Source organism: Bufo bufo, chromosome 1 (assembly GCF_905171765.1).
Source record: "Bufo bufo chromosome 1, aBufBuf1.1, whole genome shotgun sequence".
Classification (NCBI taxonomy): Eukaryota; Metazoa; Chordata; class Amphibia; order Anura; family Bufonidae; genus Bufo; species Bufo bufo.
Window position 1 is genome coordinate 134439734 of NC_053389.1, and position 15354 is coordinate 134455087.

General features: G+C 43.3%; 1 protein-coding gene across 1 annotated transcript in view; it reads right to left on the reverse strand.

The window, feature by feature from the left end:
- The window catches only part of TNFRSF25 (TNF receptor superfamily member 25), a 76034-nt gene extending 62297 nt beyond the window's left edge, over positions 1-13737 (reverse strand). Inside the window, exon 1 of the mRNA XM_040429702.1 lies at positions 13613-13737. Within this exon, the coding sequence (XP_040285636.1) occupies positions 13613-13648 (36 nt within the window). The 5' untranslated portion in view covers positions 13649-13737. The remainder of the gene's footprint in view (positions 1-13612) is intronic.
- Positions 13738-15354: the final 1617 nt, after the last annotated feature.

Below are 15354 nucleotides of genomic sequence, written 5' to 3' on the forward strand. Positions count from 1 at the left end.
TGCTCAGCTATTTTCGGAGCTCCTATAGAAATTAATGGAGATCACTCCACTCCAGTGGGTGCTCTCCACTCACTTTGGGGGTCTCGTTCTGAAGATAGACCAATGTCTCACATAAGATAACCCCTTTAATGTAATACCAGTGCTATACAATGTCTAAATAGTACTGTAAAGAAAGCAATAAATGACAAAAGGAAAGCATATAAATCACTAAAACAGGAGGGGAGCACAGAAGCACTGAAAAACTATAAGGAAAAAAATAGAACATGTAAAAAACAAATAAAAGCGGCCAAACTAGAGACCGAGAGATTATTTGCCAAAGAGAGTAAAACTAACCCTAAAATGTTCTTCAATTATATAAATGTTAAAAAGTATAAATCTGAAAGTGTCGGCCCTTTAAAGAGTAATGAGGGGGGAGTCGCAGAGAGCGACGAGGAGAAAGCAAAGCTGTTAAATATTTTTTTTATGTATTCACTGAGGAAAATAAACTGTCAGATGACATGCAGAATGTAAAAATCAATTCCCCATTAAAAGTGCCCAGGAAGAAGTACATCAGCGACTTAAAAAGATTAAAATAGACAAATCGCCAGGACCGGATGGCATACACCCCCCGTTTTCTAAGGGAATTAAGTAATGTCATAGCCAGACCCTTATTTCTGATATTTGCGGACTCTATACTGACAGGGAATGTCCCACAGGATTGGCGCATGGCAAATGTGGTGCCAATTTTCAAAAAGGGTCCAAAAACAGAGCCCGGAAACTATGGGCCGGTAAGTTTAACATCTGTTGTGGGTAAACTGTTTGAAGGTTTTCTGAGAGATGCTATCTTAGAGCATCTCAACGGAAATAAGCAAATAACGCCATATCAGCATGGCTTCGTGAGGGATCGGTCATGTCAAACTAATTTAATCAATTTCTATGAGGAGGTAAGTTCTAGACTTGACAGCGGCGAATCAATGGATGTCGTATATCTGGACTTCTCCAAAGCATTTGACACTGTACCACATAAAAGGTTAGTATATAAAATGAGAATGCTCGGACTGGGAGAAAACGTCTGTATGTGGGTAAGTAACTGGCTCAATGATAGAAAACAGAGGGTGGTTATTAACGGTACACACTCAGATTGGGTCACTGTCACTAGTGGGGTACCTCAGGGGTCAGTATTGGGCCCTATTCTCTTCAATATATTTATTAATGATCTTGTAGAAGGCTTGCATAGTAAAATAACAATTTTTGCAGATGACACTAAACTGTGTAAAGTAATTAACACTGAAGAGGACAGTATACTACTACAGAGGGATCTGGATAGATTGGAGGCTTGAGCAAATAAATGGCAGATGAGGTTTAACACTGACAAATGTAAGGTTATGCACATGGGAAGGAATAATGCAAGTCACCCGTACATACTAAATGGTAAAACACTCGGTAACACTGACATGGAAAAGGATCTAGGAATTTTAATAAACAGCAAACTAAGCTGCAAAAACCAGTGTCAGGCAGCTGCTGCCAAGGCCAATAAGATAATGGGTTGCATCAGAAGGGGCATAGATGCCCGTGATAAGAACATAGTCCTACCACTTTACAAATCATTAGTCAGACCACACATGGAGTACTGTGTACAGTTCTGGGCTCCTGTAAACAAGGCAGACATAGCAGAGCTGGAGAAGGTCCAGAGGAGGGCAACTAAAGTAATAACTGGAATGAGGGAACTACAGTACCCTGAAAGATTATCAAAATTAGGGTTATTCACTTTAGAAAAAAGACGACTGAGGGGAGATCTAATTAATATATATAAATATATCAGGGGTCAGTACAGAGATCTCTCCCATCATCTATTTATCCCTAGGACTGTGACTGTGACGAGGGGACATCCTCTGCGTCTGCAGGAAAGAAGGTTTGTACACAAACATAGAAAAGGATTCTTTACGGTAAGAGCAGTGAGACTATGGAACTCTCTGCCTGAGGAGGTGGTGATGGTGACTACAATAAAGGAATTCAAGAGGGGCTCAACACCCAGAGGAATGGATAGCGGTGGGTTCACTGCTGACTGGGTCACCCACCTAGTACACAAAAAAAATAGAGAAATATACAAATGGGCAGGCACACTACCTTTCGTAGCTGGTATTGGATCAAAACACTATTTATTAGTACAGAATCAATATATAAAAAAGGCAATAAAAGTACATAATAAAATACATAATAAAATTATCAGAATGGAATTCATTGTGATTATTTTATTATGTATTTTATTATGTACTTTTATTGCGATTTTATTTTGATTTGATACTATTGTGCCTCTTTTATATATCAATTCTGTACTAATAAATTGTATTTTGATCCAATTCCAGCTACGAAAGGTGGTGTGCCTGCCCATTTGTATATTTCCCTATTTCTAAATAGTCATGCCAGGGATGGGGGGTGGTCACTTATTTTAGCCCTCTAATTACCCATTTTGGAAATTAGAGGATGTAAATGTACCCCATGTTCAGGTTTTTGAGGTCCCAGTACGAATGTTTGGAAGAGAACCTGTCACATCTCCAGACATGTCTGAGTAGGCACTTGTATTCCCCATGATATAACAATTCTCAAGCATTGTCTTTTTCCATTGTTATTTCTCCTGGTAATTCATGAATACTTTGACAGTAGGGTGTTCCCATTCCCCTTGTCAAAAGAGTGTGTTCGTAGACAGTCTGATACTGGCAGCACTGACAATGTCAGAGTTTGTGGGGACACATTTCCAGCTGGTGACACCAAGTTGTCAATTTATTTATACATTTCTAGAAGAAATAACAGAGGACCATAGCATTCTATGCAAAGATGCTCCAGAATGATATCAGATTTTATTAGATGTGCAAGTATTTACTGAAACAGACATTTTAGGAGAACTGACAGGTCCTCTTTACACTAAAAAGGATCTTCTGCTTTCCATAAGAAAAAAAAAATCCATAAAAGAATTCCTACAACATTCACAAATCAATCATGAACATGGTCATGGGCTGAAGGGATGTCACTGGATGTCACCTTCTGTGTTAGCAGAGCAATCCAACAGTTATAGAATAAATTCCTGGAAACCAGCATAACTTTATGTATAGAGAATAGAGCAATGTTCTTCCAACCATTTTTGATTGTCCAAAGTCCAAACAGCAAACATTTTTGGTGATAAACTCAAAATCAAAAGTGAAAGAAATAACCCAATAATGCAGTCAAAAATTTCACTTTAGAGCTCAAAATAACTTATATGATCTATACAAATTATTGTGAGTCACTTATACCGACAGATCGAAATGCGTGGTGTAAAGAATTATATATATTCCAACCGTCGTGGGTTTTTTGCGAGTTCCAGTGGTCAGCCACTAAGTTCAGCAGCGAGTATAGCTGAAACCGCTAGCAATTCCCAAACCAAACTCCAATAGACAGCAGTAATTTGGAGATGTCGCCACTGATTGGGGGTTAATGTTGCTCAGAATTTCTGCCCTTGTGTTACAGCAGTGGGTGGGGAATCACTGTGTCAACCAACAGATTTGACTATGGGCTAATACTAAGGGTGTTATCCTGGCAGTCCCTTAGTATTCACCTTTAACCATTATACAGGGATCTGGACTTTGTTGCAGGGGAGCCACCAGGCCGATACTTCCTAGAGTGGTCTCTGCGTGATTGACAGCTGAACCACGGGGTCCGAGACACCACTGGGTGCACCTAGGGGTCAAGCAAAACTGTAGTTAGGGACAGGCTGAGGTGAGGGCGGGCCGAGTATGTGCAATATGGTAAAACTTAGAGGACAGGGCAGGCAGTGAAAGCTCAATATGGAGGTCCGTCACAGGTCGGGTCAGACAGTGGAGGTCAGGCAGCAGAATCCAGTAAACGGGCAGAAGTTGGTACACAAGCAGACAAATGAATACATCACATATTTGCACTAACTAGCAAGCTAGATAACCCTCCCATAATGGAAGGTGCCTTAAGTACCCAAATGTGACCAGCCATTGGCAGGTGAAAATGAGAGTACGCTTGCGGTGGCCTTTTAAGAACTCTTGGAACCGTGCGCAGGGACAAAGGGAAGAGGCCTTGTTGGTAGGAAGCAGGCCGCAGCCTGCTGGCGAGCAGGACAGCGGCAAGTCCGGCAGCAGGGGAAGGCTGGTGGGTCCGGCAGCAGGGGAAGGCTGGTGGGTCCAGGCCACCTGAGAGAAAGAAGAATGGTGAGTGAAGCAATGCCTGTACCCACCCAGTGGTGGGCACAGGACACCAATCTAGCACATTGATTCCAATATCAGTTCTGTGTTGATGAATGCAAGTGGTGTAAATGTCTGCACAAAGCTATACAGCTTGTGCTATACTGTGGAGCCTAGGTGAGCAAGGGGTAGATCTGGATCCTTAGTAGAGTAGATCACATTGCCTTAAGATGACTATACACTAGATATTTTATTTTTTCCAAATGACGACCTGGGACTTTGCCTCCATCTGTGATCTGGACTTCTATCTATGTTGCTTGGTACATGCAATTGTACAGATATTACCGACTACTGCCTCTGACAACAACTGAAGTCCATCAGGTTTCTGGGTAAGTATCTTGCACAGTCTGTTGTGATACATCTAAAGAGTTCGGGTCATTTTACACTGGTGCATGAATTGCCTGAAAGAGCACCAATCAACAATATAGAACAGAGGTCTGAATGGAAAATCTTTCTTGGGATCATTTGTTAAAGCCCCTCTATAGATTTAGGGCTCATTTACACAGGTTGATGATTGGCTGAATGAACGTTCATCCCCGATCATTGCCCCGTGTAAACATGCCTATTTATCACAGTCATTGCATCTTTTCTGTGTAAAAAGCATTATTTGTTAGCGGCACATCTTCCTGTGTAAATGGAGGATGCGCTAATGTAAAAATATGAGAAGAGGTAGGAATGAACAATCACAAGAATGATCATTCATTCAAACCCCTCCTGAAAATTATAATGAGCACCAATCAGCTTTCTATATCATCAATCAGTGCTCAATTAGGCAATTTATCTAACCATGTAAAAGGATCTATCATCCATACATTGTTTGTGAGAAGCACATTCCCTGACAAAAAATCTTTATGTCCACATAAAAGATGCAATCACCATCAGCTTGCTTGTCGGATGATCGCTGGCCATGTTTACATGGAGCAATGCTCGATAGTGAACTATCATACAAGCTTTCATCAACCTTTGTGAAAGGGGCTGTTCTCTAAACCTCAATGCACCAAATTGCACCACATTTTGGTGCACTTTACACCAAAATCAAGGTTCCACTCACATTAGTAAATGTGGCCCATTGTGTTTGTCAAAGCCAAAATACTTTTCAAATGGTGAGCACCTTGTACAATTGCTATGTGTGGCCTAATCATGGCTTCTCTTTTGTGTGAGAAGAAGACGTTTGTATCATGGCACATATCTAGTACCTTCTCTATTACTACAGTAGATCTCTACCTCACCAAGGTGGACTACCCCTTCTATAGGGTGTATACACCCTATTCTTGAAAAGCGATTGCTCCACGAATACAATCCTGGAATTTTTACAGCAGTCCTAAATCTCCACCTTCTAAAACAAGACGTTAAGTCCAGCATTTCTATATGGACTGGGTAAGATTGTGGACCGGACCATGGTAATGCTGTGGATATTGTGAATCTGGACTTTTCCAAGGTGTTTGATACTAGACTGCATAAAAGATTAGTACATAAAATGAGACTGAGGGGACTAGGGGGAAACATGCATAATTGCTGAGTGATAGAAAACAGAGGGTGGTTATTAATGGTACAGACTCAGATTGGGTCACAGTTACCAGTGGGGGTTCCAGAGGGGTCAGTATTGGGCCCAGGCCCTTTTGTAACACATTGATGAGCCCATAAGCTTCATGAGTGTGCTTCCCTCCCCCTGAACATTGTTCAGTATCTTCCCATATAATCCATGCTGTGCCTGTTGAGGACCCATTACTGTAGCTGCTGTGCTGCAAAGTGCCCCCCAACATTGTACTTTAGAAATAAATAAGAGTCCCACACAGATGGTGTCTCCAAAAATAATTAGGCGACACTTCTGAGTTCTGAGTCAATAATAGTGCCTATATGGTGCTCCACACAGTAAAAGTGCCCCCTTAGTTCCGCACACTGTAATAGTGCTCTCACAGCAGTAATATTGTCCCCTTAATGCCACACATAGTAATAATAACAGCCTCAGACTGTGTATTGTCGTGGCCAAAAGTTTTGAGAATTACATAAATATTGGAAATTGGAAAAGTTGCTGCTTAAGTTTTTATAATAGCAATTTGCATATACTCCAGAATGTTATGAAGAGTGATCAGATGAATTGCATAGTCCTTCTTTGCCATGAAAATTAACTTAATCCCAAAAAAAAACTTTCCACTGCATTTCATTGCTGTCATTAAAGGACCTGCTGAGATCATTTCAGTAATCGTCTTGTTAACTCAGGTGAGAATGTTGACGAGCACAAGGCTGGAGATCATTATGTCAGGCTGATTGGGTTAAAATGGCAGACTTGACATGTTAAAAGGAGGGTGATGCTTGAAATCATTGTTCTTCCATTGTTAACCATGGTGACCTGTAGAGAAACGCGTGCAGCCATCATTGTGTTGCATAAAAATGGCTTCACAGGCAAGGATATTGTGGCTACTAAGATTGCACCTTAATCAACAATTTATAGGATCATCAAGAACTTCAAAGAAAGAGGTTCAATTCTTGTTAAGAAGGCTTCAGGGCGTCCAAGAAAGTCCAGCAAACGCCAGGATCGTCTCCTAAAGAGTATTCAGCTGCGGGATCGGAGTGCCACCAGTGCAGAGCTTGCTCAGGAATGGCAGCAGGCAGGTGTGAGCGCATCTGCACGCACAGTGAGGCGAAGACTTTTGGAAGATGGCCTGGTGTCAAGAAGGGCAGCAAAGAAGCCACTTCTCTAAAAAAAAAAAACATCAGGGACAGATTGATCTTTTGCAGAAAGTATGGTGAATGGACTGCTGAGGACTGGGGCAAAGTCATATTCTCCGATGAAGCCTCTTTCCGATTGTTTGGGGCATCTGGAAAAAGGCTTGTCCGGAGAAGAAAAGGTGAGCGCTACCATCAGTCCTGTGTTATGCCAACAGTAAAGCATCCTGAGACCATTCATGTGTGGGGTTGCTTCTCATCCAAGGGAGTGGGCTCACTCACAATTTTGCCCAAAAACACAGCCATGAATAAAGAATGGTACCAAAACACCCTCCAACAGCAACTTCTTCCAACAATCCAACAACAGTTTGGTGAAGAACAATGCATTTTCCAGCACGATGGAGCACCGTGCCATAAGGCAAAAGTGATAACTAAGTGGCTCGGGGACCAAAACGTTGACATTTTGGGTCCTTGGCCTGGAAACTCCCCAGATCTTAATACCATTGAGAACTTGTGGTCAATCCTCAAGAGGCGGGTGGACAAACAAAAACCCACTAATTCTGACAAACTCCAAGAAGTGATTATGAAAGAATGGGTTGCTATCAGTCAGGAATTGGCCCAGAAGTTGATTGAGAGCATGCTCAGTCGAATTGCAGAGGTCCTGAAAAAGAAGGGCCAACACTGCAAATACTGACTCTTTGCATAAATGTCATGTTATTGTCGATAAAAGCCTTTGAAACGTATGAAGTGCGTGTAATTATATTTCACTACATCACAGAAACAACTGAAACAAAGATCTAAAAGCAGTTTAGCAGCAAACTTTGTGAAAACTAATATTTGTGTCATTCTCCAAACTTTTGGCCACGACTGTACATACAGAGTACACCAGGAAAGCTTCCAACCTAAACACTGAACACCTCCATAGGATTCTATTAGCCCTAAAAAGGCCAAAATAATGAGTTCTTGTCGTCTGTATGGTCAGTATACAAAAGCAGCAACCCTCATCTGTACACCCTGCTACTATGTTTGAGTATCATACCATGAGGCGATACACTGTGTAGTGTGCCGTTCTGATAGTAACTCTATTAAAATGGTGCACCAGACCCCAAATCAGATCCCAGAAAGTTACAAAGCAGCCCATACTCTCCCCTCTGAGGTGCTTTGAAGCTCTGCCCTCTGGCTTCAGGACCTAGATTCATCTGATCATATGACTGCAGGTCCTTTAACATTCTAAAGGACTACTGAAGCATTGCTGGTCTCTTCTCTGCTCAGTGGGTGGACCCAAGCCCGAAATTGCTCAGGCTTTCCTCAATAAACCCCATGCCATGACTCCCAGTTGTTGATCGATAACTTCTTCTGTTCAGCACTGAAATGTCTGTTTTCAATGGCCTCAGGGACAACAATGGAGGAGGTGTTAATCAAAACTAAGGGTAGGAGCTGGGGAGGTTTTACTGAGGTTAGCCTGTGCACTTGACAGTCTCTGGACCACCCAATGGGCTCTTGTGAGCTTATTTGCATATGTGATAAGTTTGTTTTCCCTGCAATTTGATCCATGGCTATATCTGCTACACGGGTTGAGCAGTGCAAAGATATTGATGACCTATCATCAGCAGGACAAGTTGTCAATATCAGATTGGCAGGGTTCTGACTCCCCAGAGGGGTAGTGGTGCTCCTGTAAGCACTGCTTCCATTTCAAAATTACCTGCACGTGAATGGGACGATCAATGGTAATTACACTGTACCACCAGTATAAAGGAGACGGCGCCCCGGGGATTTTGAAGAGGAATTAGAGCTCACACAAGTACCGCTATCCCTTTAAACAACTGATCAGCAGAAGTCAGACCCTCTCTGATCCGATATCAATAATCTATCCTGAGGACAGGTCATCAGTATCTTTGCCATTTAAGTCCCCTACCAGCGCTGTTACTGGTTTCATGACAAGAAAGAACCTGACAGACTCCCTTTAAAATACTAGACCGTCGAGACCTAGCAAAGAACATACAAAACTTTGTGGAGGTCGAAAATGAGGTCTGGAGAATTGCTGATCAGGTCCGAAACCTGAAATCTGATGGGATGTTGAGAGATACTGTAGTTTTGCTGATACTGTATGAGTTTTCTTTTTATCAGAAAACTTTACGAAAAAAATGTAACTGTCCAGTCATAACCGTTGTACTGATGAGGTCACAATATTATGTGACATAAACCACAATTGGGTTAACGTAAATGTCAAGATTTCACACAGAAACTGAACATGTTTCTGTCATTGTTTCAGGTAGAGCAGGAGGACAACTTCTAGTTGTGTTTTTTGTAGAGCGTAGAAATGTATACAGCGTAGAAGGAAAGGGTTAAATAAAGCATACTTCCGACCCCTATGGCATAGCTGCAGGAGAGGCAGAGTCCCCCCTTCAAGGATGCCCACCCATCAGGAGAAGGTGGTCCCCTAACCACCATTTAGCAAGCACTTGCATGGCTGTCCCCAAAATTTCCATTCACTTCTGGTCTTTATTTTATCTCTTGTATATGGCCAGCGCCTTCTGCTGCAGAGAGCCGGACTCACCTGACCACCCAATATGGTGGTGTCCTAAAGATGGCATAATGTATCTGAAGTGAGAAAACCCCTTTAAAGTTGTCCATGATTAGAAGAACATGGCTGCTTGCTTTCAAAAACAGTGCCACCTCTATTCACAGGTTGTGCCTGGTATTGCAGCCTTGCTCTACTGAAGTGAATTAGGCTGAATTGTAATACCACGCACCACCTGTGAATAGACGTGGCGCTGTTTTTAGAAGAAAACAGCCATGTACTTCTAATTGTGTACAAAACCTTTATTTATTGCACAGAAAAATTCCTTAGGGACCCAACAAATTCTGGATTATCAGAAGGTCATAGAAAAAGAAGTATCATGGGGCAGAGATCTCCTACATGAATAAAGCACAAAAGCAAAAGTGAAATGTCCTTAAGAGTACGACTACACTGAACGGTCGTGCTGCGGTCAAGAACAGTGCGGTCAATTAGCTCGCAGCTGCCTTTCATTTAACTAATAAGGACCGCACTCTTTAATTGGTCTTTATTGTTAATGGCCACGCGGCCAGCAACGATGAAGACCAACTGTATAGTGCGGTCTTCATTAATTAAATAAAAGGCAGCTGTGGGCTAATTGACCGCACGGTTCTTGACCGCAGCACGGCCGCAACACAACCAGATTTATGACATGACGTGCCATGTGGTCATACCTTTAGGGTACATTTATATATGCGGCAGCAGATCCGGCAGGCTGCTCTTTGCCTGAACAGCCTGCCGGGTAATCTGCTTGCAGATGTGAATGTACTCTAAGGACATTTTGCTATCGATTTCGCCATGCAACAGTTCCCTACTGGATCTCCATGGACTATAATGGGGTCCAGTGGTGATCCGGCCACTTTCCTGCATAAATGCCGGGTTTTGGACGGATAAATATGCTGCATACAGCAGTACTTATAGCAAACACCCTTAGGCCTTGTTCAAACATCAGTTATTTGATCAGTTATTTCAATCAGTTTTTGTGAGCCTAAGGCCCCCTGCACACGACCGTTTTTTCCCCCCGTTTACTGGCCGTTTTTTTCAATGGTTCCGCAAGAAAAACGGAATGTACTCCGTATGCATTCCGTTTCCGTATTTCCGTTCCGTTTAAAGATAGAGCATGTCCTATTATTGCCCGCAAATCACGTTCCGTGGCTCCATTCAAGTCAATGGGTCTGCAAAAAAACGGAACACATACGGAAATGCATCCATATGTCTTCCGTTTCCGTTCCGTTTTTTGTGGAACCATCTATTGAAAATGTTATGCCCAGCCCAATTTTATCTATGTAATTACGGTATACTGTATATGCCATACGGAAAAACGGAACAGAAATGGAAACACAACGGAAACAAAAAACGGAGCAACGGATCCGTGAAACACTGAAAAAGCCATACGGTCGTGTGCAGGAGGCCTAAACCAGGAGTGGAGGATACACAGAGAGAAGGTATAATGAAAATGATCTGCAACTGTTTGACCCGCACCTGCAGTGGCGTACATAGAATAGTAAGGGCCCCATAGCAAGTATCCAACCAGGCCCCCACACAGGACAAAAGGGTTTCTGCCTAAACCCCTTTCAATGACACTTGGGCCATTTTTCACTGCATCATTTGCTAAAAGTTGTTCCTTTATGCCTCCGGCACACGAACGTGTGCGCCCCGTGGTCGTGCTGCGGGCCGCAAAATGCGGGCGGCAATGCACGAACGCCGTCCGTGGGGCAGCAGCAGTGGATCGCGGACCCATTCACTCTAATAGGTCCGCGATCCGGCCGTTCTGCCATTGAACTGAATGGGTCCGCATCCGTGATGCAGAATGGCCACAGACTGGCACCCGTGTATTTTGCGTATCCGCAAATGCGGTCCGCAATACGGCAACGGGAAGCACACGTTCTTGTGCAGGAGGCCTTAGGCCCCTTTCACACGGGCGAGTTTTCCGTGCGGGTCCAATGCGTGAGTTGAACACATTGCACCCGCACTGAATCAGGACCCATTCATTTCTATGGGGCTGTTCACACGAGCGGTGATTTTCACACATCACTTGTGCGTTGCGTGAAAATTGCAGCATGCTCCTCTTTGTGCGTTTTTCATGTAACGCAGGCCCCATAGAAATGAATGGGGCTGCGTGAAAATCGCAAGCATCCGCAAGCAAGTGCGGATGCGGTGTGATTTTCACGCACGGTTGCTAGAAGACAATCGGGATGGGGACCCGATCATTATTATTTTCCCTTATAACATGGTTATAAGGGAAAATAATAGCATTCTGAATACAGAATGCATAGTACAATAGCGCTGGAGGGGTTACAAAAAAATAATAATAATTTAACTCACCTTAATCCACTTGCTCGCGCAGCCCGGCTTCTCTTCTGTCTTCTTCTTTGCTGTGTGCAGGAAAAGGACCTGTGGTGACGTCACTCCGGTCATCACATGATCCATCACCATGGTAAAAGATCATGTGATGACCGGAGTGACGTCACCACAGGTCCTTTTCCTGCACACAGCAAAGAAGAAGACAGAAGAGATGTCGGGCTGCGCGATCAAGTGGATTAAGGTGAGTTAAATTATTTTTATTTTTTTTTAACCCCTCCAGCGCTATTTTACTATGCATTCTGTATTCAGAATGCTATTATTTTCCCTTATAACCATGTTATAAGGGAAAATAATACAATCTACACGCACGCATTGCACCCGTGCGGAATACTCGCCCGTGTGAAAGGGGCCTTAGCCTTGTTACTTTGGGATTCCTGCCAGTCTACAGTGCAGTGCAGCTATATCTTCAGCCAATGCAAAACTACAACTCCCAGTGTGTTCTGTCAGCCTTTGGTGGTTAGAGTACACAGAGATTTGTAGTTCTGCAACACCTGGACACTCACAACTAAAGACTGCGACATTAGATAAAGTCAACATTTTCACACTTTAATCCAAAAAGTTGTATGGCACATAAAATTATAAGGGTTCATTCATACGGCTGTATGCTGTCCACAAAATTGTGGATCTGTTTTTTTGCGGCCACATCCTGATTTTCACCGACAAGTATAGGACATGTTTTATTTCTATTGCGGAGCTGTAGAACAGATGAAAAGGGCCCCATAGAAGTTAATAAGTCTGCATCGAATCCGCAAAGAAACGGATCTGCATTTTTGCAGACGACATACAGCTGTCTGAATGAGCCCTAGGGGTGAGTTCACACCACTCAGGAGCAGAACAACCAAAATAACAGAAGTGTTTTCTTTACTGGACATAAAAGTCCTGCAAACAGAACTTTTTTTTGTCCAACCTTTTTGACAGAACCTCTAACGGAAGCCCCAAATGGAGCGCCCAACTTAGATGTGAACAAGCCCTAATAATCACTATAGAGGAGCACTATAGAGAAATGAAGACCACCTCCTGTAAGAGTTGTAGTTAGATCTTCTTCACCGGGGCAAAGATTAATAGCAACCAATAGCCCATAGCAACCAATCAGTTCCTTCTTTCATTTTCCAAAAGAGCTGTCCAAAATGAAAGGTGGAATCTGATTGGTTGCTATAGGCAACTAAGCCAGTTCTACTTTACACCAGTTTGATAAATGACTAGCTTAAATACCCTGGACAAAGCAGAATGGCTTGTTGGTTACCTGTCCGCACATCATTTATAGAACTGATTTACTTTCTTATATGGAACAGAAAGACCTTTTGGGTCTCCTCAGGTTCCAGGGCCTGGATGTGATCCCAGCTGCTCCACTCTCTAATTATATGCCCATGCTTATTGGGGATCTTATGAAGAGGGAGAGCATAAAGATGTACGTACCATAGAAGCAGAAGATACAGCTAATGTGGAGAAAAGGGGTCCAACCCAGGTTAGATACATCTCATTTAATGGGTGGTGAGAACCTGTGCAAGGTCTTTCAATGTTATCAAACTATGGTGTGAGGAACCAACCCAAAGATGATGGAGGCAAACAAGTACCAAGCTCTCCTGTATCAGGAGGTTAGAGGTGTGGTATTGTCAGCTAGTATCAGAGGTGCCCCATTTTTATCTTTACTATGGGGTCTCCATCCCTCTAAGTACACCACATAGGTTGACGACACTCATGGGAGAGCCAAAGAACTAAACATACTTTTATACTTTTTTTTGGCCATGTCTAGTGTTGTGAAGATGAGATGTCTGAAAAATACAGAAAAGACACGACTTACCCAACCCAGAAGGAAAATGTACAAAAAACTCTTCATTTTTAAAAATAAATGAAACAAAGTATGACAGACGTCTCAAAGGTCCAGCGTCCTAGCACATATAACCCTCTGCATCATTTCCAACATCCCGTCAGACTACAGTGACAGTCAATGTGGGTTATCCCCCCTTCTGTATTTTGCTTGCTGCTGTCCTGAGGCCACGCCCTTTCACTTCAGGCCGCCCTGTAGCCCACACGAAGGGTAAATGTGTTAAGACATCGCTTTTGAAGTGTGACCACATGTAAAGAGCATTTCTGAAAACTTGTTTCGTGTTACAAGAGTGAGAGGATTTGTTAAAAAAAAAAAAAAAAAAATTTACGTGAAGACAGTCAATGATGGGGGAGGAAAGAGTGATGCACAACATCAACTACACTGCTAAGTGAATGAGGGAAACAAGGTCATGAGTCATGAGAAGGAAACTGTACAGAGAACTACCAAATATTCAAGAGCATGAGACAAATTTCCCCTATTGAGTGCAGACTCAGGTGAAAGAGGGCATCAGGGTTTTGGAGAACGTTTATGCTCAGTCTGAGACTTTCTACTTACCTCCAGCCCCTTCTCACATAACGCACTCCCAACCTAGGAGTCGGACACCCCCATTCCAGGGTCCACACCGCGCTCATAGGGCCCCAGTAATAAATTGTAATTTCTCAAAGTCCAAATCCCCTTCACACAGTCAGGTCAAGAGAGTACCTCTCCTCCAAGAAGAAGGAAAACTCTCTAGTGCCACCTTCTGGGGGAGCTTCCCTATGACTCAATGTCAAATTTTTTGGCAGACCTTCTAGCGCGGGGATCAGCAACCTTTAGCGTTCCAGCTGCTGTGAAACTACAACTCCTAACATGCAAACATGCTCGGCTGTTCTTCGTCTAACTCCCATAGAAGTGAATAGAGCATTCTGGGAGTTGTAGTTTCAGAACACCCGGAGTGCCGGAGGTTGCTGATCCCTGTTCTAGCGTGTCTAATGACACATGCTAAACCAGATTCTTCTCCATAAAAAATTGACCCATCCGCATACAGCTATTTCAGGGGTTTTCCTCACCAGTGCAGAGTAGGGTGGCTGGGTGAGGGGCCTTTCATGTGGGTCTGGGGGAAAACATTTCCTCCTTGTGAAGAAAAGGTGTGCAAAGTAGTTCTCCTCCGAGAAGAATGAAAACGGTCTTCCTAGAGCTGCCTATGCCAACCAGTAACCTGCCCGGCACCAATGACGGGCATAACCGTGCAGCAGCTGTCTGCGGATGGGTCTCTCGTTTTCTTATGGAGAAGATTCTGGTTTCCTTAGTCATGTTTCAAGGTCCATTAAAAGGGTTTTCCGGGACTTAGGTATTGATGATGAATTATCAGGATAGGTCCTCAATATCAGATTGGTGGGGGTCCAGAACCCGGCTGGCCCCCCTGATCGGCTACATGCCAGAAACTATATAGTTTCACTGTGTTGTGGCCGTGTCGCGGTACTCCATCACCGCTCCCATTTAAGTGAGTTGAGGATAGCTCATCAATAATTAAGTCCCGGGAAAACCCTTCGATGGAAGCTATCACCAATAGAGACTTCTTCCTGGAAGAGAGCTACTTCTCATGCCTTGTTTCCCAGGGAGCATTGCTTGACCTATAAGACTCCATACACCAACTTGGTGATCTCCACAAGGAGGAGGATTATCCCCCCAGACCCTACAGTCCAGGTATAAGACTTCATACAGTATATGGATCT